The following is a 27,983-nucleotide window of genomic DNA, read 5'->3' as shown; positions in this document are numbered from 1 at the left end:
ACACATAAATTTTTTATATCTTGGACAACAAATTTAAATAATTAATATTTCAAATCTGATTTTCTACAGATAACAATTCTGATATCTTCTGTTCATAATTTATTCGCGCTAAAATTATAATAATTGCACTAGCTATATAAAATATTTGTAGCTTCCGCTACACTTATTTTTATATTTACAACGACAATGGCGAAATATTCTAGCTTAATTTCGTTGACAAGTGGACATATTTCACAATTTCCTCCATCCATACGGCTAGACGTATCACATCTTTATTAATCTAGCGATAGTCCCTCCTTAACGCAGAAACAGCACAAAGACGTGTTACACACTATCTTATGCATAAAAACATTTGGACTTATAAGGCAGAGTGTATACATTAACATACGTCGCCTTCCGACTTCGTAACTTAATTACTACTTATATACAGTAATTATGTTAATAATTCAGAAACAAGTAATAGTAATCCAATATGGCGGCGTCGAAGACTTGACAATGCCTTAACTTATCTTTAAGAAATATGGCAATCGAATTCTCAGGGGTTACCTTCTATGTACCTATTTGTCCGCAACCTCAGTAGTGAGGATAGCAATTTGATGTTCTAATACATTTAGGCAGCAGGCTTCTTATAGCATTTAGGTTTATTTTGTATAATTTTACACCCCAATAAGCTATGAAAATTAGACATTTTTGAGATTCGATTCGAGATTGTTTCCTCTGTCCAATTAGTTCAATTATATTTGGATGGAAGCCTTCATCGTCCATGTGCGGATGAAACTGGGCGGATGCGGGATGACGGACGAGGTGGTGCCTGCTACGAACATCTTTGGACTGCACGGGACCTGTGAATTTCAGACACATCTACAGCTGTAGTAATGTTTATGCGATCATAAAAATAATGTATATCTTATGTCAGGTCTCATACAAGGGAAAGTTGATTGATTAATCAACAGATGCTGATGGATTTGAATGTATTTATCTGTATAGGAATCTTTCTAGCAATCCTCTGATATATTAAGTGGAGATTCACTTAAAACGCAATCATTAGTGTTTGAAAGGGTGTCATTGTGTCGTCGTCATTGACAGAGGGACCACTCTGAAAATGTATATGAACACAAAATAGACGTCGAAGTCTATTGTGTGGTCATATACCTGTATACAGGAACCACGAATCCCACGTCGACTTGTGGCCCCAATTGTACCCCTCAGATTTACCATTCCGGAAGACTAACGTGTCAAACCTTCATGCCTTATAATATCACTACCATATTGAAATACAGCTTACAGAAAATACTAAAAAGATTTTGGGGCTAAAATACTCAAAACAACCTTTGCCTCTGTCCACGCAGATAATTTTATTTCTAGGTAAAATTCCAAAATGCATTAGCAAGTTGCTTTTTAGAACTACTCACTGTTTAAATGACTGACACAAAAAAGGAACATCGTAAATAAAGTCTATTGTTAAAGGAAGAATTTGTTTGTATAATTTGGATAAGCTGCCAGCAGCAGCTTGTCAGCTATTCAATATGTTAATCTGTGACATTAATAATGCAGATGAATGGAAAGCAGCGTTAAAACAAATGCCAAAAAAATAGTTTGTGATCATTTACATCGTTACAGCTGTAGTCTGGATGGAATCAGACGATTAAAGCTATTCATGGAGAAAATCGATGTAGTCAACTTTAAATGCGGATCAAGTGACGACAACGGAATACATAAGTACCTATTCAAACGGAAAATATCTTCCAATTTCCTATACCAAAATATTGTTTCTACATTATTACATTACGTTCCTATTTACTAAGTATTTATGTTCTATCTTATTTTCTTACTTTCAGCCAAATCTTTATATTTTTCTCTATTCATAGTACCTAAGTATAATTGGTTGACGTAGCTATATCGTTACTGAATGAAGGGAATTCAGCAGCCAGGAATCTTGCTTAGTTGCTTTTCTGGTATTTGTTTCAATAATCGTTTGCTTTTGTTATTTCTGAAACTAATTCTGGGGCAGTGAAAGAACGTTTCATGTATAAACGTATAATAATAATTACTGTAACATATTGTATCAACATAAATAACTTTAATCACGCAGAAAAAAAGCAAAAATAACCTTGGTGAAGTGTATGCGACGTGTTTTATCAATTGCTCCAAAGTGCAGTAACTACATAGATTCAGGATCCCAGTTAACATTGGGTATATTCCAACAACAGCCGCTACTCCTGGGATCAAAAATAAACATGGTAAACAATAAGGCAAACAAAACAAAAAACCTCAAGGAGAAGACGACTATATGAAAAAAATAATAAAAATTGGTACAGGATTGAAAATCTACTATTGTGTAATATACTCAAAAACACAGAGAATTTTAGTTAAATGGGACCAAATGTTTGTACCGTGCAAGGAATCGAACCCGTGACCATCGGATGTGAGGCGGTGAGCTAAACTGCTAGATCACGATAGATGAAGGTATAACGCTATAGTAGTATTCATGATATTATGCCTACAGCCGTCACATGATGACATGAGGATGATGGTGCTGTTCGTGTCTCATGGATCAGCTTGTTAACTATCCAGTAATATAATAGTGTATTTCAACGCACTTGTTCGTAAAATGGATCTAATTACACTTGTTTTTCATTATACAAAACAGTTCATAAAACACGCGTGCGTTGTATTCCATAACCGCACTATTTGCTTTTATTATTTAATTTCGAACTGACTGATAAGACGCGCGGCGCCAGGTAGCGCACTGATTTAAAAACGTAAAACGGCGGTAAAGTGGCAAAATTAACAAAATATAATTTCATGATTTTCTATTCTGTTTCCTCGCAAGTGTGTTGAAAAACGTCGAAAAGTGCGTCTTAAAAAAAGTCTAGTTGAGAAAGTTCATTCACCTTTGGGTAGCTCTATGCGGCGATCCTGGCGGTGACGAGGCGGGTGACAGCGCTGGCGTGGCGGGCGCGGATGCAGCGCGCCGCCGCGAGTATTCCGTACCACCCACCGCCACCGCGGTACCACCACCCACGGGGTCCGTGATACGAGTCACGCTTAGCCCTGACGCTGACCGTGACGGTCGCGAAGGGGCTGCAAAATAATTTATTTGTTTGGGAAAACATTCGTTACTTGTAGAAACTCATTCTACAAAGTTCTTCCTAGGGGAAATGGGATTGTTTGTAATGTGAATTGCTATACTCATAGCTAGCAATGTAGCAAACCAAAATCGTTGTCTCACAATAACAATCCTCCCAGTTTCTTGTAATTTGTCACAATGAGGTAAATGAATTAATCTCATGCTCATCTTATCATACTCTACTGGTGCCCCACTAGCGTAAACCGTTAGCGCAGGCGGGTGAAAGATTCCATCATCATTAATAAAGTGAAAAGCGATACACATGACAATATTACGAAATTCTTGCACAAATATCAGCGTCTTGTCTTGTATCAAATAGCGAAGACGTGTCGCCTACTTACCTTCCCTATTACTTATAAAAAACTCAGTCCACGATAAATTTCTACCGACGTAAGTTTTGTTTTTTATGGATAATAATGGAATGGAGCTTCGCCTGCATTACCGGTTTATGCTGGCGGGGCACCAAGGGGGGATGATAAAATGAGCATGAGGTCAGGTCAGTTAGCCCATCGTAACAAATTCACCAGGAATTTATCACGATGGTTTCCAGGGGGAACCACGTGGAGGTCAACCTGACATAGTACATTGCTAGTAATGAGGTTATCAGTCTATATTACTAACAATCCCTTTCCTCTCAAACCGGCGTAAGTTAAAAATTAAATACCATAATTTATCCGTACTAATAAAATAATACGACTCAACGGATTAATGGGTCTTAATTGAAATTGATGCGAAAATATATTGAATCACGAGGACAGACGTAACCAATTTATCTAAAAAATCAGACGTAGTCATGGGTAACAGTTAGTATTACACAGGTAACAGATACCTGTGCACTGACACTACCTACCTTTAATGTGTGTAATTAATTAACAATTATGTAATTAAAATTAAAAGGTATTAATTAACTTATTATTAATCTTTACATAGTATAACAATAAAAAAATAGCGGCGGCTGTCTTATTGCTTATATCTTTTAAATTACGGAACGGATTTTAACGCGCTTTTCAGTAATAGAGCAACGTTTATATATTTAATAGTGTTATAGTATAGAACAAGCAATGTTTACATACATCCATGCGAATACAGGACAGGTCGCTAATGTTATATAAATATACATATATTTCATCTATAGGAATTATTATTAAATTCAATACATTACTATCATGACATTGTGTGATTTTTATTTGGTAACAATTGTAAACACTATCTCTGTGCAGGCTTTGTAAAGATTTTTCAATGTTAAACAAAAGTAGGTACATGAAATATGTTATTATTGTAGCAGAATTGTAACAATATAGTGTCAAAGTGCGTCTAAAACAGTAAGTAAAACAGTAAAGATTTATAGATCAAGATTTTTTCAATCCAAAATTTGGCCCATCATTTATAAATCCAAACATGGATATATCTGAGAATAATATCCAAATCATTATATCAGACTACACTCACCACCAGTGTAACTGTAGAGACCCGCCGGCGAGGATCTAGGGCGATACCCTGATGCTGTGGAAGTGGTGGAAAGGGTTGAAGGCGATCTTCTTAAACCACCGCCTCCGCTAACAGTTTCCGTTGTTGTTATGGCTGTAGGGATAGAAGGCTTCCGAGACCTGGGTTGTCTTTTCGATCCCGTTCTACAAACACCTGGTAAACACAACATTATACATTATGTATTTGTTACATTTCTGCATATAAAGACAAACATTATGGAGAAATTTATGAAAACATTTTTTTTTCATTACGTTTTATTGATTTTTAATATGGTAACTATTCAGTAATGAGAGGCTAAGACCGAAAGCTTACGTGACTAGGATCGACGGACACGTTAACCTCTATACATAAAAATAGAAATAAGTAGGCAAGGCAGCTATTATGCCCCTATAGAAACTAGAACATATTTTCTGTATCAATGTATCTAATACGTATCAAATTTTGTCTATTCATAATATATCAGATAGATTAGAATTCAACGCTATCGGATAGTTACACGCATATAATACTTTCGGGTCATTACATCAAAATATAGGGTAATATTTACAAACACTGTCATATGGCATAAAGCTCAAATTTTGTACATTTTTATAGTATAAAGAATAATAAAAAGAAGTCTGAAATGCATGAAATTAGCCTAAGTACCTATTGAAGATCCCGAATAATATTTTATCCAATATTATATTTTTTATTAACATTAATACATATACAAATTAGCATATTAATATTTCTAATTCTTATAGCATATTCATCTTACAGAGAAGTAATTATGAACCTATAGAATTCAGTCTTTGACAAGGTTTTGCTTTTCTAGATTCTTTAACATAAGCTACGAAGAAATTTTTTATTTAAACTTAACCCACGAGTTATGCAAATTTCTATAGAGTTTCTATCGTAGCGGAGCGTCTGAAGAAAGCACCTTCATAATCCAGAATATTTTCAAAGTTCAGAACAACGAATATAAGATTTATGATTAAATTTGTATTTTTTATGTTATTTTCTTACCCTGAACAATTCACATATCAGCATCAGTGTCAGCATCATTAATTCTTGGACTGTTAAGCAACTCGCATAATTTTATTGCATTGATTGCATTGCATGATTAAATGAGAGGGATTGACTGAAAATTAGTTCCGTTCACAACATAAGCTGAGTCAGTCACTTTTGCCCAGAATACGCAGTATGAGGTACTGCTGTTTCTATTTAATACGTAGTTTAAGAGGTTATTTTTTTTATAGTTTTTGTTCAACAAACAGTGTACGAACTCAAATTTATATCTATCTTTTGTTCTGGCAATAAATAATAATAATTATTATTATCTTATCTCAAGCTAATCTGAGCTTATGTTATACTCATAAGTAAATACATAGTTACATAATATACACAGAAAAGACCCACATCGATGCAAACAATCATACCTATGAATACAAATGTTTGCATTGTGCGAGGAATAGAACCTGAGACCTTTGGTAGTAATGCGGTTTTCAAATTATCTATATTGTACAAGTTGTATTACCTTCTGTATTTATATTCTACACTGTTATATGTAATCTATTTATAAGGAGGATGATATTGTTATCTAGTAATGTGACCTAATGACTCCATAGCTATAATCTACTATGTCAGACTCACACGGTTTTCGCCTGAAAACCATCGTAATAAATTCCTAATGAATTTGTCACGATGGGCAAATTGACTTGATCTTGTTCTCATCTCATCACTCTTCACTGGTATCCCGCTAGCTGGTAGCTTGTAAACCTTCGCGCGGGCGGGTGCACTTTTCCGTTATCATGGTTAGAAAAAAATCTGCTTAGAACAACGGCAAACCATAGATAATTGATCAGTTTCCACGTTAACGATGCTCAAAGTTAAAATAAGAGAGTTTATAGGTCATCTATAAATACTGACGATAACCCGACATTGTGCTGAAGTTTTTACATTATTAAATATTGTATTCAAATATTAGATATTCTTCACTTTTAAGTCAAGTCAACAAATACAGGATAAATATAATTATACAAAGCATTATACTTCATAATGATAGGTTCATATTTTAATGTCTTTATATATTAATAAAAATGTACCTATAAGATAGTTGAATATAGGTATATTGTAGATAACTTTATATAATTTCCTAATCTTTTAATAGTTATGCTTGCGTCTTCATACACCTATACATCTGTACCATTTGTATTGATGATTATCAAACGATATTTCTATAAAGCTGTTGCCATTTATTATATCATATATCGTTAAAAAATAATTAAAATTGTGAATTAGTTCCCACCTTTGAGGGGTATTTTACTGAACTTTCTTTAGCATATGTGATGACATATTCTGTGGAAATTTCACCCTTATTTATCCAGCTGTTTTCAGTTGAAATCTTAACATATATCCTCTCCATGATTTTGTGATTTTATTACATAAAAAATTACTCCAAACTGCAGATTTGTTCCACTATTTCAATTCAATAGGAATTACTTCAATAGGACTTGAATAGGAAAAACGCGTGTGTGATGTAAAAAATATATAGGTAATTCTAAAACAACGTGCACTATTGTGATTGTGTGAAAGCATATTTAGTTGAAATCATAAAGTGGTAATAAGTGGTTCACATAATGTTATATTACTGTCATCTCCACAGAAGATACTTAACAAATACAGATGTATAATATAATCAATACATATAAATAAATACTATGTAGGTACACACATAATTGATCTTAATGATAACTGTTAAGCACGAAATGTATAATATGATGACATACAATACATTGAATTCTGACAAACTGTGATTATTCTATGTTTAAAGAAGACATTGAAGTCCAAACATTTTATTTTCAAATGAAAACAGTGATTTTGTTCGTACATACTATTCTTTCCCCGATTACTAAACAATAGAATACATGTTAGAAGACTACAACTATGTTATTATGGTTGAAAATGGTAAATGAAAGCTTTTGATTTATTTTTTGTTGAGGTGCTCACAAATTATGGAGTCAATCGACATAATCACTCAACAAAAGCCAATAAACTTACAAAGTAAAAGTAAAAACCCCTGAGAGAACCCCGAATCCAGGTTTTGCTGTGGTCATCATCAGATCCTCGGATCTACGCGTGTAAGAAATACCAATAAATATATAATACAACCTATTGGAGTCTAAACTCTAAAAATGCATGATTGATTAAAATTTTAGGTAAACTATTCGTAATGAAACTGGAAAATCCTCTCAAAACTTTATCCCCGATTTATCACTTCAACTAAATAACTTTAGAATAAGGAAAGTTGTGCTCGCTTTGAAATCGATGTAAATATAGGTATAGCTACTATATTTTCTAACTTCAAGATATTTTGAGGCGATAAAAATAAACATTTTAAATTACAGTAATAAAGTTCTTAGTAATTTCTTTCTCCAATGTAAGAAACTGTAGGATGTCCTTCATATTGATAGACGAAGCAATAGAATTAGATATGTATCACTTAATAACTAAACTAACTAACTGACGTTTCGAAGCTTAATATTGGTGACGTATACTTAGGTATTTACCTGTAGGACATTGTCGGCCCATAGCACATTTCCCTTCGCAGATGGTCTTCTCGCTTAACATCGTTTGATACGAGTCCAACATTATCCGACACTCGGAGAGATCGCGGTCAGTTAACGCTAGGGACGGATACCGCTCCTTGAGTCGTCTTCTTTCCTATTTTATAAATAAATTTCTATTAAAAACAAGTTTTTAAGTTCACCATTGGATTTGAACTGACATCATTATATTTTTCGTATACTGTCCAATAAACTCTTTTGTATTCATATTATGGAAGTGTATAAAACTAAATCGCTCGCTATTTTGGGATTTCCGTCGTATCAGATTAAGAATATATAAATGCTAACTAATCAGATATTATCTGTCATCAATAATTTCTGTTGTAAAATTTGTATCGAACATATAAACATTAAAATTTAAAGAAATCATCTTTATTGGAATGATAAGCGAGCTGACAGCACTACAGATATGACAATATGCTATGACATCCGTGATACACACACACATTCGTTGCTGTTGCAGTAGATATAAACGAAGAGGAATAAAACTAATACATATATAGAAATCAAGGTACTTACAGTTGAGAAAAGGTAAAAAGTTATAAGAAAAGAGAATAACGGTAATGTAATATATATATATTTTAATTAAATAGTAACATCAATATTTACGTTACAAATACCGAAATATATTTATTACCAATTATATTCTAAATGTGTAATTCCAAATAAAATATTAGTCATCTGAATGTGAAAGCTCGGTATAATATTAGTATTATTTATTGAACAATTCTGATTTATAGTTCTCTGCCAACTTTGGTAATGGAGGGACCTAAGTTATTCCGGTTTCCTTTCCCGACAAAATGTAGTTATTGAATACACGTTCTGCATAATAATGAGAAGGTTGATACTTCATTTTTCAGATTCATTTTAGACACTTGGCTGATTTTGTCTCATGCAACAGTTGCATTCTACATCTACAGTAATAATAAACATATATTTTTGTTTATATTATTAACATACTTATACTTACTTACGTTTATATTATTATTATTTTTTAATATGTTAACATACTTAAGAAGAATTATTGTAATAATTTAATAGGATATAATTAAATAATAGAAATTAAAGTATGCGTAAATATAAGGCAAGATAGGGTATGCCTTTTGTAACTTATTAGCATTCATAATCTCACGATCATATTAAGATTTTGAGAAAAGTGTAATACTTATACAGCTGCTGTCATAATACCTAACAAGTAGATTGTGATTGAAATTGTTTAAATGTGATTTCGTCTATAAATCAATATGCCTAAACTGTGTCTTAAGTATTTAAGAAGACGTTTAGTCGAATTGGGTTTTAGTTAGTCCAATTTACGTCCATGGAGACTTTTAGCAAATTACTGACATTCTTTCAAAAGAATGACGACAATTAAATTCATCGCTGACTGTCATAGTAATTAGGTCTAAATTAGGTACCTCGACTAGCTTGTAAGTCTCAAAGTCCTGTAGCTGCCTTTGGAAGCCAAAGTTTGGGTTAGCGACCGCGCGGCCAGCTCTCACAACTTTTAGGGCTTCTCTCCAAGTGAGCGATGTCACCGACATTATGTATGCGACAGCCACCGTTACACTTCGGGACATACCCGCTAAACTAAAAGAAAATATAATACGTAGTTATATTCATACATAATACAACATAGAGACAAGAATAACTAAATTATACTTAACGAGATTGCTTCTTGTGACTAGAATAACAAACAACCTGTTAGAAAGTGATAAAGCATCTCCGATATGTACATATGTATACACAGAGCACTATGATGCTTTGATGTATATCACATTGTGATGCTCGTAGTACCTCTCTTCGCTGAAGAATAAGGTATTACGACCAAGTGACATACTCATAAATCCAGAACAGTATACAAAATACAAAGTATGCTGCTGGTAGTAAAATTAACTGAGACTTAGTTAATGTAGACGACTTCTGAAGACGATCTTCTGATATCTTGGCAAATGGACAAGTGTTGACAGGGAATTTTTATTGCGATAAAAATCTACTAACTACACCTAACTAATAGGCAGGCAAGAAGGTACAAACTTACCAATGTATAAGTACGTTGCCGTCTCTGAGTCTTGCTGCATGTATAAAATCATTGCACAAACTGAAGTATTGTGTCAAATTCTGGTCAGGAGAATCAGAAGCCATTATGCAAAGATAGTGTTTATCCTGAGAACAAACAAATTGAACAATTATAATGAATATATAAAAAGAACAAATCTTATAATAAGCATTAAAAATATGTTGCAGAATTCCTGACAGATCAATATCTTTTTCTGTATTTGCCTGAATTTATACCTGAAATTCACTGTCCCATTTAATTGCCTTTACATACATATAAAACACAGCCAATATATAGAGAGAACGCTTTAAAAATTATATCTAACAAATGGTAAAGTTACAGTTAATAATTTGTATAACCTACATTTGATTTAAGGAAGGTTTATAGTAGAAGGTAGGTAAATAAAGCACCTACTTCAATTCAATAAAACAAATAGAAACCAAGCTCTGCGCTCCGGTGCAACTAAAAGCTCGCTCCGTTTGAAATATCTCCCGTGGGGGTAACTTTAAGATGTCAATCTAGAAAATGCTTTTACATTCTATTGCTGTCGTAGTTACATAGCATGAGTTGATATTGATTACTCCACAGTGTCATTTTTTGCTTTTTTTTATATCTTAATAGGAATAACTTTCTATAAACCACTTGAGATCCGAGTTGATATCAGATGATTTGTTCGTATCTCTGTCTGAATTGTATTTTAGTTTAAAGGATCAAATGATTGCTAGCTACAGAGGCGTAAGATATTGTAGTCTACATACGGGCCAGGAGTAACCTTATATTAACGGTGACGCAGCTGGAGTCGAGCCACCACGCGAGTTTCAAAGCATTTGGGACCTCATCAACATGCTGACCGCCTTCATAAAGGAGGACAACTAGGACAATGGGACAATCAGCTACGGAAGCGCCAATACACCTCGCTACCGTAGCAGATTGCCGTCGTCAGTGCCGTGATTACAAAGACGATTACTTATATATGTTAGTTTATAAGGTTATTGTAATAATATGGTCAAATAGTATTTTGAAAGAAATAAATAAAAGTATACCATAGAAATCGAAAATTTATTTGGCGCTGTTTATTTTAATCTACACGTGAACTTCAACATAACAATAATAGTATTATTCTCAACGGTCAATGCTTTCCATAAACTAGGACATCTAATTTATCATTCCAAGTCATAAAAAATGGTGCCGAAGGTAGTTATGGCAACGAAATCAATTACAAAGACTCGGCTGTCGTCCAAAAATTTCATGATAAATGTTCTAGATAAGATTTGCAAGATCATAATGCAAATGATATTTTGATAAATAACGCCAATATTGCCATTACTAGATCTTATTTTACTATGATACATTGAAGTAACTCATTTAAACTCTGATGACTATATATGTTAACCAAAGTAATGATAAATAAGTACACATATTTAACTAAAACTGATTTTTTTTAAATAAAGTTAGTATAGAGGTCTCTTAAGAAACAGGATTTTAAGCACGTATAATTTGAGGTTTCATTAGACAAGAAAAAAAAAGTTAATGATGACAAATACTAATTGTTCTGCTATCCTAATTGTTAGTATGTATATAAAATCCCTAAAAGTGACTACCTATGAATAATACTTAAATTTAATTACTGTTTTTCTTGTAAAATGTCGACCTTTCGGCATCCTACCGAATCCGATATTTGACAGGGAACCCATATCAGTCCTTATAGTGACGATGAGATTGATGGTAGATAGCCAGTAGATAAGCTATTTACAAAATATGTATTGTGCATGGCATATTACAGAATTATAATAATACTAAATATCCACATATCACCATTATAATAATAATAATCTTTATTTGTCTCAAATAATAAACTATTACCATTGCTGCTTATAATAAAATTAAGAGGTATTTATCGAGACAAAACGGTCTACAACTTAGAGGGGGCAGTAAGTCCGCCCTCTCTGTTATTCTGTTACAGCCTGTAGGCTAGCAACCTCCTTACATTCACAACAACCATATGTATATTTTACATACGTACATTAACTGAAATGTATATTTTTAAAACATCAAATTAATAGCTTACTAATTTTAGTCTTGAGAGTTATATGTAATTTTTATTCGTTGTTTTTATTCTACTTTAACTCCTTTTGTTATCAACACGCCAACCAAACCACCACCACCTACAACCCTATTATGAAAAATATCTATATGTTATGCAAAGATAAAATTGTGCTTTTTTCATTACATTAGACAGCACGCCCCAAAGATTTCATGGGCACGGCCGCTACGCCAGATTTTATGCGTGTTTGATTAATCATCCCCTGACACTTTCTCTTACGTGTGATGTGCTATAAACCACGGTTCATTCCCCAAAGGTGAATTTACCATTGTTTGATGTATTTATTAAGTCGACAAGTACAGTCACCAAAATGGGTATGTATTGTCCTAATGATTCTATTATAATAAGAATATTAAAGAAGAAATTAAACTGATTTTTCCCTCAAATTGATTTGCGTGACTGGCATAATTTGACAGTTTGGGGATTTTCTACTTCGTTACAAATATAATGTACTTGTAGGCTGTGTTATTTTGCGATTTCAGCCAATTCAGTGATATTTGTGTTATAATAGTAAAAACATTATTTACTAGTATTGACACCATAGTAACCTAAAATAGAACAGTAAGAAATGGTAACGGTACAGTATGATAAAGCGAATGCTCGAATCTAAAGAGGTATAATATTACTCACTCGCAGCTTTTTTTCTTTCACATTTGATCCGTTTTCAGATTATTTTATTTCATTAAACTCCGAACAGTCCTCCGAAATATAACATACTCATACAATTTAGTATTCAGTATGAATTGAACTCTAAATTCAAGATAAGCGTAACTTCCTTCAAATATTCTCGGGAGAGTCTCGGTTCACTTAGTAGGTACATAATCGTTGTCTGTGTCGAATACAGACGATTTATTGTGTCGTTAAGTTTACGAGCCAGTGTTATTATCACGACTTTATTGTCCATAGAGTAAATCTGGGAAACACGGATTCACAACATGAATTAATAGAATCACAATTTTATTGGCCTATTTATGAACGGTCAACAAGTTAATATATTAACTGAATATAGAATAACGAAATCTCATTTGACCATATATTTTTTCTAATCCCGTTGAATGCAGTTGGCCTTAACAATTTTCTTAAGCGATTTACATACAACCGGTTATTGCCGTTCTTTCCTTTTTTTAATCCTTCAGGGATGAAAATCCTTTATTATTAGACGATATGTATTAAGTAGCATTTTTAACTCCTGTGGGTATGGGTGAATCGGCCATATTTAAAATTAAAATATATAGATAATGTATAGATATATAAGTGTATATATCTATAAACTTTAATTTGGTAATTAATATAAGGATTACTCTTAAATAGGAAATTATATACAATAGATTGATGATGATGGATGAACCAACAGAGTGTAATAAATTTATAATATTATATATATAATAAGTTTGAATAATGCGAAAAACAGTTTAATAGAAGAATCTCAGTATTAATAAATAAACGTAGCGATGGGAGATTAGTACTACAGAAAATCTTTGTGTGTCAGTTTATAGGTATATCTGACTTACCTTTTCTTAATGAAAACACTGAAAAGAATAAGTGTCTACTGAATCCGAGAGATGGCGGTAGGCCTCACTGAGAAATGGGCACGATAAGTGTAGAGTTCAACATGACGCGACCTCTATATTTAACAAAGCCTCTTTTTAACGACTAGGTTCTTAAGAACTGTATTTTTAATATTATATGAAGAGAACTATGATCACTGTTGGTAAAGAGATGTATTTCAAAAGATAACAAATAATTTTACTAATATTATAAAGGTGGAATTTTGTGATTGTGAATTTGTATGGATGGATGGATGTTTGTTATTTTTTCACGCAAAAACTTGTAGATTTTATTGATACTGTACAATAATATTGCTTATACATCAGAATAACACATAGGTTATACATATGACGCATGTGAAACCGCGGGCAGAGCTAGTAAAAAAATATTAAAAAACATATCTGAATCTTAATATATATATATTATAATATTATAAACGCGAAAGTTTGTGAGTATGGATGTATGTTTGTTACGCTTTCACGCAAAAGTTCTAAACGAATTTTGATGAAGCTTTACAATAATATAGCTTATACACCAGAATAACATATAGGCTATAAATTTCATGCAGGTGAAACCGCGGGGACAGCTAGTATATAATGAAAGTCTAAAAAGGTGCGGCCTCTACTAACTACTCTAACTGAGTCGTTATTAGTACTGTGCATATGAAATTGTAGAAGCACGTATGCACAATCGGCAATCCCTGCAGGGTCGTGTGCAAAATTAGACTGTTTGAATATTCAGAGCTAGCCGGAGCGACAGCATTCAATATGCAAAATCCTTTCCCGCGTTATTGTGAATATAACGAGCGCCTACACGTATGTCCAAGTTGATAACTATATTATTAATTTGAATGTATGTAGTTTCAGCACTGAACAAGTTTGAATTTTCTATGTATAATTTATTTACCTATTTCAGGTCACTTAATGTTATTTAGATAACAATATCGTGTCATATTATATATATCTTAACGACTAACATATGTACAAAATAAAATATTAAATGTAGACTTTGTGGTAACGGCGATACATAACTCCCTTCGGTCATCATTTATTTATCTATAAATATAAATAAAATTGGAGTGTCTGTTTGTAATATTGGAATAACCGTTTCGTACTACATGCATATGAATATAAATACGGTACATACAGCAAAATAACATTTTTTACTATTTTTGTCTATCTGTCTGTTTGTTCCGGCTAATCTCTGAAACAGCTGGATCGATTTTGACGGCACTTTTTTTGGCAGGTAGCTGACGTAATAAGGAGTGACTTAGGCTACTTTTATTTTAGAAAAATAAAGTTAACTTCCACGCGGACTAAGTTGCGGGTACAGCTAGTTTATATATATAAATAAAGGAAGATTGATCGTTGTTCTCATATGAGAACAACAATTTTAGCCATGTTTTTATATTGATTAAGTTACATGTTGCTTTATGCTAAGTTTCTACATTTAGATTTCATCGTTTTACCTTTTTATGGTTGGTTATTATTGTACCTATGGCACATCTTAGCACCAGTGGAGGAGGAGTGATAGGATGAGTATAAGGTCAGGTCAGAGAGCACACCGTGGCGAATTCACCAGGAAACAATCACAATGGTTTCCAGAGGGACTGCAAGACGTTGAAATATCATGATAGCAATTGGGCCACTAATCCCCATAACTAACAATTCTCTCCCTCCTAAAAAAACGAGTTTTGTAGCCTTCTATCCGTTGGTACATTCAACAATTACAATTGGTCCTTCCTAGTCTAATCTAATTGACAACCTCGGTTATGTAGCGTATGAGTATGATTGTTTGTTTCTGTCTGGGCGTTTTCTGTCTTTTATGTATGTATTTACAAAACAAAACGTATTTAAGTATTTATAACAATTGTCTAATGCCCAAAATAAAAGCTCTGATTACCTCAAAATGGATTTACCCTGACAGACGGATTCATTTTGAATCCCTATTAGCAGGGAGATAGCCTACCGCCGTCTCTGGGATTAATCGTTGGTTTAATATCGGTGACACAAAAAGTTTTTATTGTTTCGGAACTCACGACCTTTTGAGTTATTCAGGGTAGTAAACAACTAAGCAGCGATGGTCTATCTCTTATAAATTTTCTGGTCTGGGGAGCTATATAGTTTAATGATATTAATTTCAGCTAGTGCCTCGCGTGTAAACTCTATACCGTAGTGATGGGTAACGTACATTGTTGCGAAAACTTACCTACATAATAATGCGGTTATGATTTCAGGGATTTCTTTACAGATCTGAATTTAAGAGCTACACCTAAATTCATAGTATTAATTTAGGAAAGCATAGGAAGTTATAAAGTAAATTAAAGAAATGTTATACATGATTTGATTTCTGACTTGAAGTAGAGTAAATAATAATGATTACTCGGTTTCAGGTCCACTAATCAAATCTAACCAATTGAGACGATGCCAAGCAAACAACATCTCCATTGAATCGAGCCCAGTGAAAGCGACAAGCCCGAGATAGTCCAAACAAATATACCTACCTACTTGTATAATATGTATACTAGAAAATCAATAAACATAATATATATTTAATAAGTAAATAAGTTAAACCAACGGTCTGTCCTCACTAACATTAAAGTCGGTAGCTCGAAACTGGCCAACATAAAAATATATTTTATGTCTATTTATAATATACTGCGCACTCTTCGGCGATGGCGATGAGCAAACCAAATTAATCCGTTTAACGTTATAAATAAATAAAGAAATCGATCATCATGAAGGTTTTCCTCTAATAAAAGTGGCGGTGTGTAAGCTCCCTGAAGGAACCCTCACATTTATAAAATTCTCCTGGGGCTAGTCTCGATTCGGATATCAAGTTGATACGGGTACTTACTTGACAGTCATTTAATTATGAATTGTCAGGTCAATCAATCCTAATGCTAGGTTAGAACTATAGTATACCTTTTTTAAGCCATATATATATTTATATATATTGCTTAAATATTTAATTCTTAATTAAAGTGAATTAACATACATATAAAGCTTATATGTATGTTAATTCACTTTAACCTCTTCTTAATCAGAATTTCACAGGTTCTAAGTCGCGGTCTTAGCTAGTTCATATCACAAATAAAAGTCTAACTATAACATAATAAGATATATCTTCATGACCACGTTATCTCAGACAAGGCAGTTAGTGGCATTGCCAACCGATACATTTGACATGCCAATATTTTGCTGGGTATATACAACGTGTCAGGTGACGAGCCTACCCCATTTTTCGGATTCTTTTTTAATTTATTAACGGTGTTACCTCCAGCGTAAAGATATAAATATAAATTGACACGCATAGTTTTTGGTTGTGTCAGTTTTGAACTCGCGAGCACTTGGGTGTAAGTTGAGGTAGAAAATTACTAACACGACGATCTCAACATATCTTAATGTATACAAATAAATAAAATTGAAGTATCAGTTTGTAATTTTTTACTAAATTCACATGTTTTAAAAAATAAGTAAGATGTTTTTTAGTCAGTCTGTCAGTCTGTTTGATAATCTCTGAAACGGCTGGACCATTTTTGACGGAACTTTCTTTCACTGGCAGTAGCTAATGTTATAAGGAGTAACTTAGACTTTTGTTTTAGACATATTATTTATATTTTAATTTAGAAAAGTTAAATTTCAACGGATGTAGTCTTAAGTCTTAAATCAAATCACATCAAAATACCTTTATTCATGTAGTCTTTCTTTTACAGACACTTAAGATATGTCGAATCCATCATCAATTCAGAACATAATTTTGAACTAAAAAGAACTGTTGAGATACTCAGCTCTTATTCTTTATCAATAATCTTGTACATGATTACAAAAATACAGATTCATGTTTAAATTAAATTAGGAAGAATTTAGTTACGACTAGCATGCATTTGCATTTTTTCAAAGTTAAACTGCCTAAATACACTTAACACAATTTCCAACCGTGGCCGAGTTTCAGCCGGTGGTATGAATAATACAGGCTACACGAACACTGACGTAATAACTAGCTGTCTAAATTAATAGGTAGCTTCCTAATGCATGACGTGAGCATTTGAATACATCAACCTACACACATATGTATGTATTTACCTCAAGTAACGTACGTAAATGTGAACCAATTGTGGTTACTTTCAATATACGTTAATTATCTTGTTATAAGTTGTAATTGTGATAATTATATATATATTGGGGTATGGGGATTGTTAGTTATGGGAACTGGATCCCATTGCTTGTACCACACGGCCCTTCCGGGAAATCGTCGTAGTTATTTCCTGGTGAATGAATTACGGCTATCTAACCTGATTTCATGCCCATCCTTTAGATCGAGTGATGTCCCGCCATGGTGTAACCATGTAGGCACATCGTTCCATTTTCACCCATAAAAATAACAAACAGATATTTAGGGTCTAGAATATACATATATATGTAAAGTACTAAATGTAGCATATAGTAAAGTTATTATTATTTTAAAGTCTACCTCTGGTAAAAAAATAATTAAAAATAATGGAATAAATAAAATAAGGTCATATTTTTTTATTTATTGGATCTCATCGCGTTTGGAGGATGCAGAAAACCTGTGTTAGTGTTTGTCTACAATTCCCACTATCAGTACCATAATTAACAAAATATTTGAATATAGGTAACAAGCTTGTTCCAGATGTTTCCATTTACTTCAGCAACATACACAGTGGACGCTCCGAAAACACGCGACTACTAAACTTTATTTTATTGGTTTAATCTTTAGAGATATTTTAAATAACTTCATTGATAAAAAAAAACATGGTACAAAAGGTGAACTTAATGTTAAATGCGTTCTCTACCAGTTCACTTTTGTAATCCATATTCTAACACGCGATTTCGTCACGAAAATATAACCTATGTCTGTCCTCGAGATATATTCGATCTTTACGTTACATTTAATTAAAATTTGTTAAACCGTCATAAAAAGGTTTTCACGCTTTCGCATTTATAATATTATGTATGAATTATGTACGATATGAACGACAACATAAAATATTGCAAATAGTTACCCTCTTTGCAATATTTTGTATTATTTGATAATTGAAAGTTCTCGATTTACCTAACCATATTTTTATATACAAATATACACGGTTACTACACCAATATTGAAACCATTCTGATGATTCTTTACACTCACGATTAAATAAAGAATTTCATTATGGCTAATAGATTAGAGATTTAGATAAGACAAGATTGTTTTTTTGTTTATAAAACAAAATCTCCAAATATGTACTTATTATCTATTTATTTATAATGCGTTTGCTTCTTTATAAAGATAAAAAATAGCGCCACCCACCTTAGCACAATATACATATGTTTGCGTCAAATTTCATTAAGATCCGATCCATCCGGCATACCTATATGATTATTGAAACCCTAAGCTAATTGCAGGAGTTCTTAATTGTTAATTTCTTTCTTTCTTTTCTTTAGCCAATCTAATTCGAAAAATACCAACAATATTGTATGGAGTTATCCGACCAGAATACGATAGGATCATAGGATTCTGGTAATACCCGATAAGACAGGGCGAATAACAACGTCGTACCTAATTTGGTATAAATTCCCTATGTAATGTCATCCCCGAAGTAGACAGAATTTTATTATTACATATGTCAAAATTCCACCTCAACAAGCTAGGCTAGCTAGCTAATAAGTATATATTATGAGAAATTAATATAAAAATTCAAATCCAAACCTTACCTAAATTAAAAATATTTATAGGTTTTCGTACCGTTCCTAGTACAAATTTTAAAATCTTATTTATTACCATTTATTATTATAAATAACTCGAATTTCTAATCACATGAAAAAATATATATTTTGTTATACTTAATCTATAGTTATTACATATAAATACTAAGGAACATACATTTATTGTATAACTAAGCATCAGATAGTCTGGTATTTAAGAAAACAATCTGACTGACAGTCTGATTTAGGTAACACGCAATCAAAACCTACTGATTTTAGATCACAGCATAAAATTTTTTTTGGGGAGTTTCTAATCAAATAAAATGTAGAAAGACAGGAAATAAATCACGAAATTTCTTTAGAAACCGATCATTCAGGGGCAAAACCGCTTGCAACAGCTGGTAAAAATATGATATTGGTCTCAATATATGAACACACACGTTTAAATTTGTAATTGTCAGCATAACCTATTGATCCCATGCAATTTATTGCTGAATTGGTAATAAGTCTGTTGATTTTTATAAAGAAAATATAAAAGTAAAAGCTGTCATTATCTGTTATGAATAAAGAGAGTTTTTAATTGAAAATGTATTTTAGTAGAATACTCATGGTACAAGAATAAAGTCTAGTGTACCTAGAATTAAGAATGTGCTTATGGATTTGAATGTATTAATATAAAAATACTTACGGCGTGTATTCGTCTAGCGGAGTCGTGTATGGACAGTATATGTGTTATTTTGTACTTTTCGAGCTGCACGGGGTCCTTTGAATCCCTATAGTTACCCACGTACAGCCCATGAAGAACCTGCCAACAAACATAACAACCAGGTGTAAACACTTTGTAATGAGATATGTGTATATATATATTTAAAACGTTGTGACCTATTTACCTTAGATCCTAATGATCGTGAGTTTGAATTTGGCTGATACAAAAATGACTGTATTTATCAATTTATATTTTTGGCTTTCCGGTGGTGCAAACAAATTATTCAACAAATTTATGTGCCAATTTATTGCATTTAAATGTATATGGCAATGTTATATATTTAAATCTAAGCAAGTCTGTTCACCGTTACAATTAACATTAACTGTTGACAAACCCTCTGACCATTATCTGGGATAACAATCACTACCTATTTATATTAAATTTTATTATGCATAATTAAATAATTAATCTAACATTATGGAATAAATATTTACGTTACAAAGGATGTAGAGTTTTGGGAAGAGACAAATGTGTCAAAAAAGGGACCAGAAATAAATTGAGCTTGCATACAAGGAGCCCTTGGTCACATTATTTTTGTTTTTTTAATACGGATTAGCCCGATTGTATGTCCGCGTGAAACCAGGGTCTAAAATATGATTTTTAAATAAAGTATAGACTTCAATACGAAATTCCATATGCATATATTCAATTAATAATTTATTAACTTTATTCAATTTCGCAAAATATTTGTGGTCATCTTAAAATATTTCGATAACCCGTATCAAGTACGATTTAGGTATACTTAAGTGGTTATTAAACCGAAAGGAAGGGACGCATACTTCCGAACATTATCTAAGCCCGCAGAAATATTTGGCATTGTTCATTATAAAAGGGGTTAAGTCGATTATATAATAATATTCTTAGGTATCTAAATGCAAATATTGTCTGTTTATCTGTTTGTTAAATTCTAAACTATATAAATGGCTTATCTTACATGATATGTGGTAAAGAAAGAGTAGAAACTTATTTAGAATTTTGACTCTCGGAAGAATACTCCCAGGTTAGGTTAGGAGGTAACCTACAGTTTTACTTGTTTTTTGCATTGGTACATTACTTTGATGCAAAAGAATAGTTGATGGGGATTAAAAAGTGACACCACAACTGCATTTCTACTTTATTACTATAAAGAGTAAAAATTTATATTAACTTAGTAATGATTGGAATTTACACAAAATATCTATTATATTATCTATCTTATTAAATCTATTTTAGTAGAAACAAATAGTATATAAATTATACAATTGTGTATACATATACCTAGCATTTCAGAGATAGTCATCAATAAAATATAGTAGGACTAATATTAAAAATAGGTATATATTGGAATACATTTTTTACACTGAAATTGATGATGAATAATAGCTGATATTTAATAGTTTGTTACTTGAATAAATTAATATATAGTTTCTTGATAAATTCTGACTTTTAATACAGCATTAAAAAAGTAATATCGTATAATACAGGCTTGCAGCGCGGCAAACAGACGTTTAATAAAGGTGATATTTTCCGATTCCCCGACGAATCGAGAGAGGTCGGGAATTGTTTTCGTAAACGCTGATGGTAATATTTACCGTGTAGAAGACCTTTTTCGTCATATAATATGTTTGTGCCGAACTTAAGTTTATTAAAACCACCTTGTTAATATTCCACCTACATTATTGAATTAATAATTATATATTTAGTTAAACATTTAATTGTGTAATAACTATAGAATAATATTTACTGTTTTAAACTTTTTTTGCTGTCTTTACATATTTGCACACATTAAACAAATTATAAACAGAATATTTACGTAATAATATTTTTTAAGAGTTTCGGTATTTATATATTTTATTTCTACTCTGACTAGCAATGACTCTTGACCAGGTGCTTATAAGTAAGCAGGCGTAAATAATATTGTGATAGTACATATCCCTTTAACATAATGTGCAAAATAACATATGGGATATACAAATTAGGCAACATTATTTAGAATCCAGCGTACACATTCTTTCTCTCTCTTTCTTTACCTAACTGTAAATCGTACATGTAGGCAAAGTTAGCTTTTCTTATTTTCCTTCGCCACTACCATTTCCTGCACAGCATTTTCAGAGACGTCGCAGTCTACTACGTTTCTTGTGATTACATAATCTCGACCTTTCCTTAGACTGCCTTTAGTTCTACTGGGATGGAATGCGTACACATAAACATACTGCAATTTTAATGTAAATTCCCCAGTAGAATATATTTTGTTTCAGCGGAAACATTTTATATTTATATAACGAGCCGACAAATACGTAGCTTGGTACTATTATATCAATTTCGGAAGCTCTAGTAGTTACAATTTTTTGTGATATTATTTTTTCTTCATTGGTAGAGACAGCATGAGTAAATTATTAAACAATACTTAGGTAGTGTTTATTTCTAATGCCTTTAATGGCGTATGGGACTGACTAATATATACTCCTAGTAAGTACATATGTGATTATGCGTTATTTATTAGTATCAGTATCTGTACAACAAACCCAGTTCATCTGTTAGGATTTAAATAAACATAAACCTTTCATCAAGCTCACAAGAACTAGGGGCTGTTTTAAGTATGCTACAGCAAAAATTTCATATCAATCTCATATTGTATTATTTTACTGATAAAGGCTATAACAGAATAACAGAGAGGGTGGACTCACTGCCCTCACTCAGTTATAAACCGTTTTGTCTCATTCTTTAGTTTTAAATTATATTATTGTATGGGCAACAGTTGTATTGTGTGAAAAGTTTTTGTTTGAGACAAATAAAGATTATTATTTTTTTTTTTTATTATTATTAAATTTGATATTTGCTAAGCCTAGCTATAGGATTTTTGCAGTATCTTGACTAAAATTGTAGCATGAGCATAGTCTTATAACGTCAAATCTTATAATAATAATTGTAATACCTCTAACAACAATATTTGACGATTGAAGAAAATTTACACGAAATGTTTATAACTCAAAATACTTGGACTTCATGTGTACAAAACATTTAGAACAAGGAGTGGCCGTGCCTAATTCCAATTCTTTCATAACACACAAATCTGACAGGTATAACGTATTATTGTATCATACACGTCACACAAATTACATTATATTCTGTGATGTCAATAATATATTATTGTTCATGTCTATACATAATCTAGGGCGACAGCAGGCATTTTCCATCATTTGAATGTTTTTTAAATTTCTATTCGAACAAAAAGTAAAGTAGACTCATTTATAAGTATTGGATAAATAAATAAAACCAAAAGAAAATAAATTGTATAATTAACTAAAACAATTACTGATAGAAGAAATTGGGCCGAGCCAATTACAATTGATTCAATATAGTTTCGGGGTAGTTTGAAATAGGAAAAGTTAGATTTAATGGAATTCAAAGAACAGGTGGGCATAGCTATTGTAAGTTAGATACACACTAATTATAATACTATTAATGTTCTAGTAGATATCCAGCACGATTCCATGAAATTCTCTTTCTCAAGGAAAATTAATTATAGCGAGATATGCGTATATAACAGTACTGTGACACCCAAAAAGCGGCTATAATTTTTAGCATAGTGCCTAAATGAATATTTAAGTGAAGAAATATTTAAACTATTTTAAGAGGCTAAATAACAAAGAGTACTTATTAAAAATCCATTCATTCATGTTTCCAGGGAAATTTTGCACTTTTTAGCTTAACCGTAAAGTAAGCTCAAGTGTTTCAAACGAATTGGTTTGTTTTTTATGTAGTAGTTTATATTATTTTCCTTACAGTATACTCGTATCAAGATATAAATAATATATTAAACTATACATGTAAGGTGGCCTTATTGCTGAAAGCAAACTTTTTAAGACAACCTTAAGGAAACTAATTTATTATATAAATTTTATTTCGTATTATATATTTATTCGTATATATATTATATTATATAATTATATATATATAAATTGCTCGACACCGTATTAACCCTAAACTTAAGCTTACATATTAATTATTATAATTATGTACAAATTGAAAATGAAATGAAGATATTAAGAGCAGACTTTCTTGTCAGTCCTTTTCTGTTCAAACTATATTACATTTGACTTTTCATAAATATCTGTAATAATTTAATAGCAAGATATAGACCTACATAAGGTTATTATGATCACTAACAATAGGTGACAATTTCGAGACATCTCTGATGTTTCAGGCGTCCATTGGCTATGAAAACCGTTTACCATACGTTTATAGGCTTTTTGCCACCATTATGATAGAAAAATCTGATACTAACAAAATGTTATCAAAGATGTATTTAAAAACGTTACGTCATCTCCGTATAGCTATTTTACGAGCGCGTTTTAGGCGTATTGCCAATTTTATGGCACTGTATTGCCTATGAAAGATATATTATGCAAAGGAGAACTGAATACTTACGAATCATGATCGAATAATATATTTATAGATAATATATATAGATAAATAAATATGTTTTCACTAATCTACCAACGCAGACTTCGTAAAAAGAGATCTACGTGGTCTTAGCCTCACCTTTTTAAGCCACCTAGCTTGCTTTGAGTATTTCGGTGGTAGGGCGAGTGATATTAATTCTCCGGAATAGCAACGAATGAGTGGTATTACGGACGTAACATGATGTCCTTAGTGTTGTTCATGTATATAGGCGACGGTTACCATTTACCATCAAGTAAAACATCAGCATACTTGGATATAAAATAAATAAATACATTAAAAGCCTACAGTAAATTTATTATCTGAAAAATTGTGAAAATGTTTGAACGTTTGTTTCGGAATCTCTGTAAGTATCAAATCTTACTTCTCACTTAGAAAGTGTCTTTTAGGTGACGGGACTTAAAATACAACATTGTTGTTCCCAAGATTGTTATTATTCTATGAAGGCGAAAAATATTTTATGTGTCACCAACCATCCTTCATTTATATTCATGTTGTGGAATATGGAATATTTCACAATATGAATGTGAGTGAATTACACTTTGCATTATCTTGTGAGTGAGGTAATCGTCGACGTCGCCGTCGTGGTGATCGCACCTTTTGACATATCTGAATTTCGCTGTTTCCATCGCCTGACAGTCAGTCAGTAGTATAAGATTGTCCGTAAAGGCCTCAACTTCACAAAAATTACATTGATAATTTCACGCGTATATTTCATAATCACGTAAGAGTAATGTGTATGTATGCAAATTTGTTAAAGGACATACAGTAAGACAATAATTTCCAAATTAAAATAATATATATTGTAAGGAATCGGAAAAAAAACATACAAATTTTATATTGGACAAATTTAGTAGTTTAAGTGTTTTATAAGAAACTGCAAAACGGAATTAATGAGATGCGTCTTGGAAACAAACAACGCAACATAGGAAATGTTCTAATAACAATCTTGTTGCCGAGTGCTGACGGGTACCTACCGTACCAAGTTCTATAATTTTATATTCAAATTATTGAAAGCATTTTTTATATTTTGTACATAGAATATTTTACACAATCAATACATGATTTGACACAATACCTACATCAGCAAGAAATATAATAATAATAAGCAAACAAAGTTACTGGTTTTTAATAACTAATAGTGCATTACTTGTTTTAGAATTATAGTATATGTATACAACATGGATAAATAATACATCAATCTTAAAAAAAAACAAAGAAGCCGATGATACCAAAATACACTGCTACAGACGCTACGAGCGTTCTACGAGCTACTAGCAGCTACGCGGTCCTTGTTACGTAACGATCTGTCGCAAATAAAAAACATAACCTCCATTTGATAAAATTAAAAAACACAAACTAATATAGCGATCTATTATTACTTCAATTTATCTTTACCTTATTCATTCCATTCCCCATTTTCACTAATTATTTTACAAAACTTATTCAACTGTATTCAATTATTGTCGATTCTAAAATGTATAAAAAATAATAACACAACAATGTATTGTAAAGTTCATAAATAATAATTGCATCGTCGCCTCATTATAAAGTGTCAAACTGTCAACACGGCACGTCACTATGGCTACATTGTTGACGCCGGTGCGCCACGCGATTCTGTATGGACGTAGATTACACTCGGTTACATAAAAATGTGGAATGCATTAAGTCGGATGAACACGTATAGGTATTGGATAGTAGTTATATGGACGCATCAAATTATAATCATGGTTACAATTGGTTTTGTTATTGATCGAGAGAATCTTTCAAACGAGACGGGGCGTGTAGGCGATGTCGCGGAGTTACGAATCAGACCGATAATATACGTGAAGTAAGCTCGATCCGCGACGCGCTACTGGCGGCGTCACTGCGTCTATAAAATACAAATGTGATGTGTTGATGTCGATAGAAAAATGTCGATTTACAAGAAATTATTGTATTTATGGTGTTGGTACGCCTCCAAGTACTATAAGTCCGAAAACAAGTAGGTATTACATTAACTTTAGTAAAATAATATTTAAATTTTTTTGCACAGATTAAAATTATCATATTTAATATACACTTTTTCTTCAGTCATTATATAAAGGAATGCCTGACTTTCTCTTTAGTCTATATGTTTTAACTTTCTCAAAGTACTTAAAATTCCGAGAATACCTACTGACACATTTTTTACGTACCAGAATGCCTGCTTGAGTCACCAATCTTATGTAGTGCAAGCAAAGGTGTAAAGAACGAACATATTGACTAAAAATTAAAATGGAACAATTCAGCTGAGTTATTTACCAGTTCTTCTCAATTGAATATACTGAACACATATCATATAATAATCAGCAAATACTAAGAAAATACTGGCTTTATATTTTTGTTTTTACCGTGTGTCGTGTTTCCTCGATATTGTTTTAATAATTATGTTATGAAAGTTTTTCTTGTGTGACTTGTTTTGACCAATCAAGCGCTTTCTTGATTATTATAGGCCATTCGTAGCTACGATGAGCAGATCACGTAATAACTTACTTGATAAAATAATTGAGAGTCTCGATTCAAACGGTATATGTACAGTATTTATAAAATCAAAATTCGAGTATTATGAGCAAGAACTTCATTTAAGTGTTTTATAAAATTGGGCAACGTATAGTGGAAACCATCTTTTGAGTGTATAGTATAACTCTTTCATATCTGTTAAAATATCGACATCGATAAACATAGCAACTCGCCATGCCTAGTAGAGACTGGTTGAAAGCTATGCAAAGGGTGAGTTGATACTTTTTAGTATAGTCGTATTTTGCCCTTAGTAACACTTTTTAAGTGTAAAAGGAGTATAATACTACCTATTTATTTTGCAAGCAATCTGTAGTGTTTATCGATTAACTTTTGAAATACTTTGGTTTCTTTTACGGTGATATTAGTAGGCGTACTTGAGTATCTACTCGGTGAGTAGTTTTCACAAGATAAATCTATAAACAAACACATAACTCTAAACCATAGTAGCAATTATTACCGAGTAAAAATAGATTGGATACACTTACATTAAACGGCTATTTCAAATGGAATCAATTAATTAATCCCTTGGGAAAGTTACTTATACTTTTTCGCAGTTATAATTTAACATGACAAAGCAGAAGCCGTATCTCATAT

The 27,983-nt window shown here is 32.1% G+C and overlaps 1 protein-coding gene across 3 annotated transcripts; it reads right to left on the bottom strand.

Annotated features, from left to right (window-relative positions):
- Window positions 1-457: 457 nt before the first annotated feature.
- Window positions 458-26,761, bottom strand: LOC131848180 (dual specificity protein phosphatase 22-like). 3 transcript variants are annotated; one of them, XM_059197956.1, is made up of 9 exons: window positions 26,247-26,761; window positions 20,328-20,444; window positions 10,262-10,386; window positions 9,639-9,810; window positions 8,167-8,320; window positions 4,580-4,771; window positions 2,895-3,084; window positions 2,111-2,219; window positions 458-842 (listed from the first exon to the last, which is right to left on the bottom strand). In XM_059197956.1, the coding sequence occupies exons 1-8, from the start codon at window positions 26,265-26,267 to the stop codon at window positions 2,162-2,164; spliced, it is 1,029 nt and encodes a 342-aa protein (XP_059053939.1). In that variant the 5' UTR covers window positions 26,268-26,761; the 3' UTR covers window positions 458-842; window positions 2,111-2,161. The 3 variants fall into 3 exon arrangements, with proteins under 3 accessions (XP_059053939.1, XP_059053940.1, XP_059053941.1); XM_059197957.1 differs by lacking the exon at window positions 2,111-2,219; XM_059197958.1 differs by lacking the exon at window positions 20,328-20,444.
- Window positions 26,762-27,983: the final 1,222 nt, after the last annotated feature.

The sequence above is a fragment of the Achroia grisella genome, unplaced genomic scaffold, assembly GCF_030625045.1.
Source record: "Achroia grisella isolate CSIRO2021 unplaced genomic scaffold, CSIRO_AGI_Agris_v1 utg546, whole genome shotgun sequence".
Lineage (NCBI taxonomy): Eukaryota > Metazoa > Arthropoda > Insecta > Lepidoptera > Pyralidae > Achroia > Achroia grisella.
Note: the sequence above shows the minus strand (reverse complement) of the source record. Positions and strands in the feature narration are given on the sequence as shown.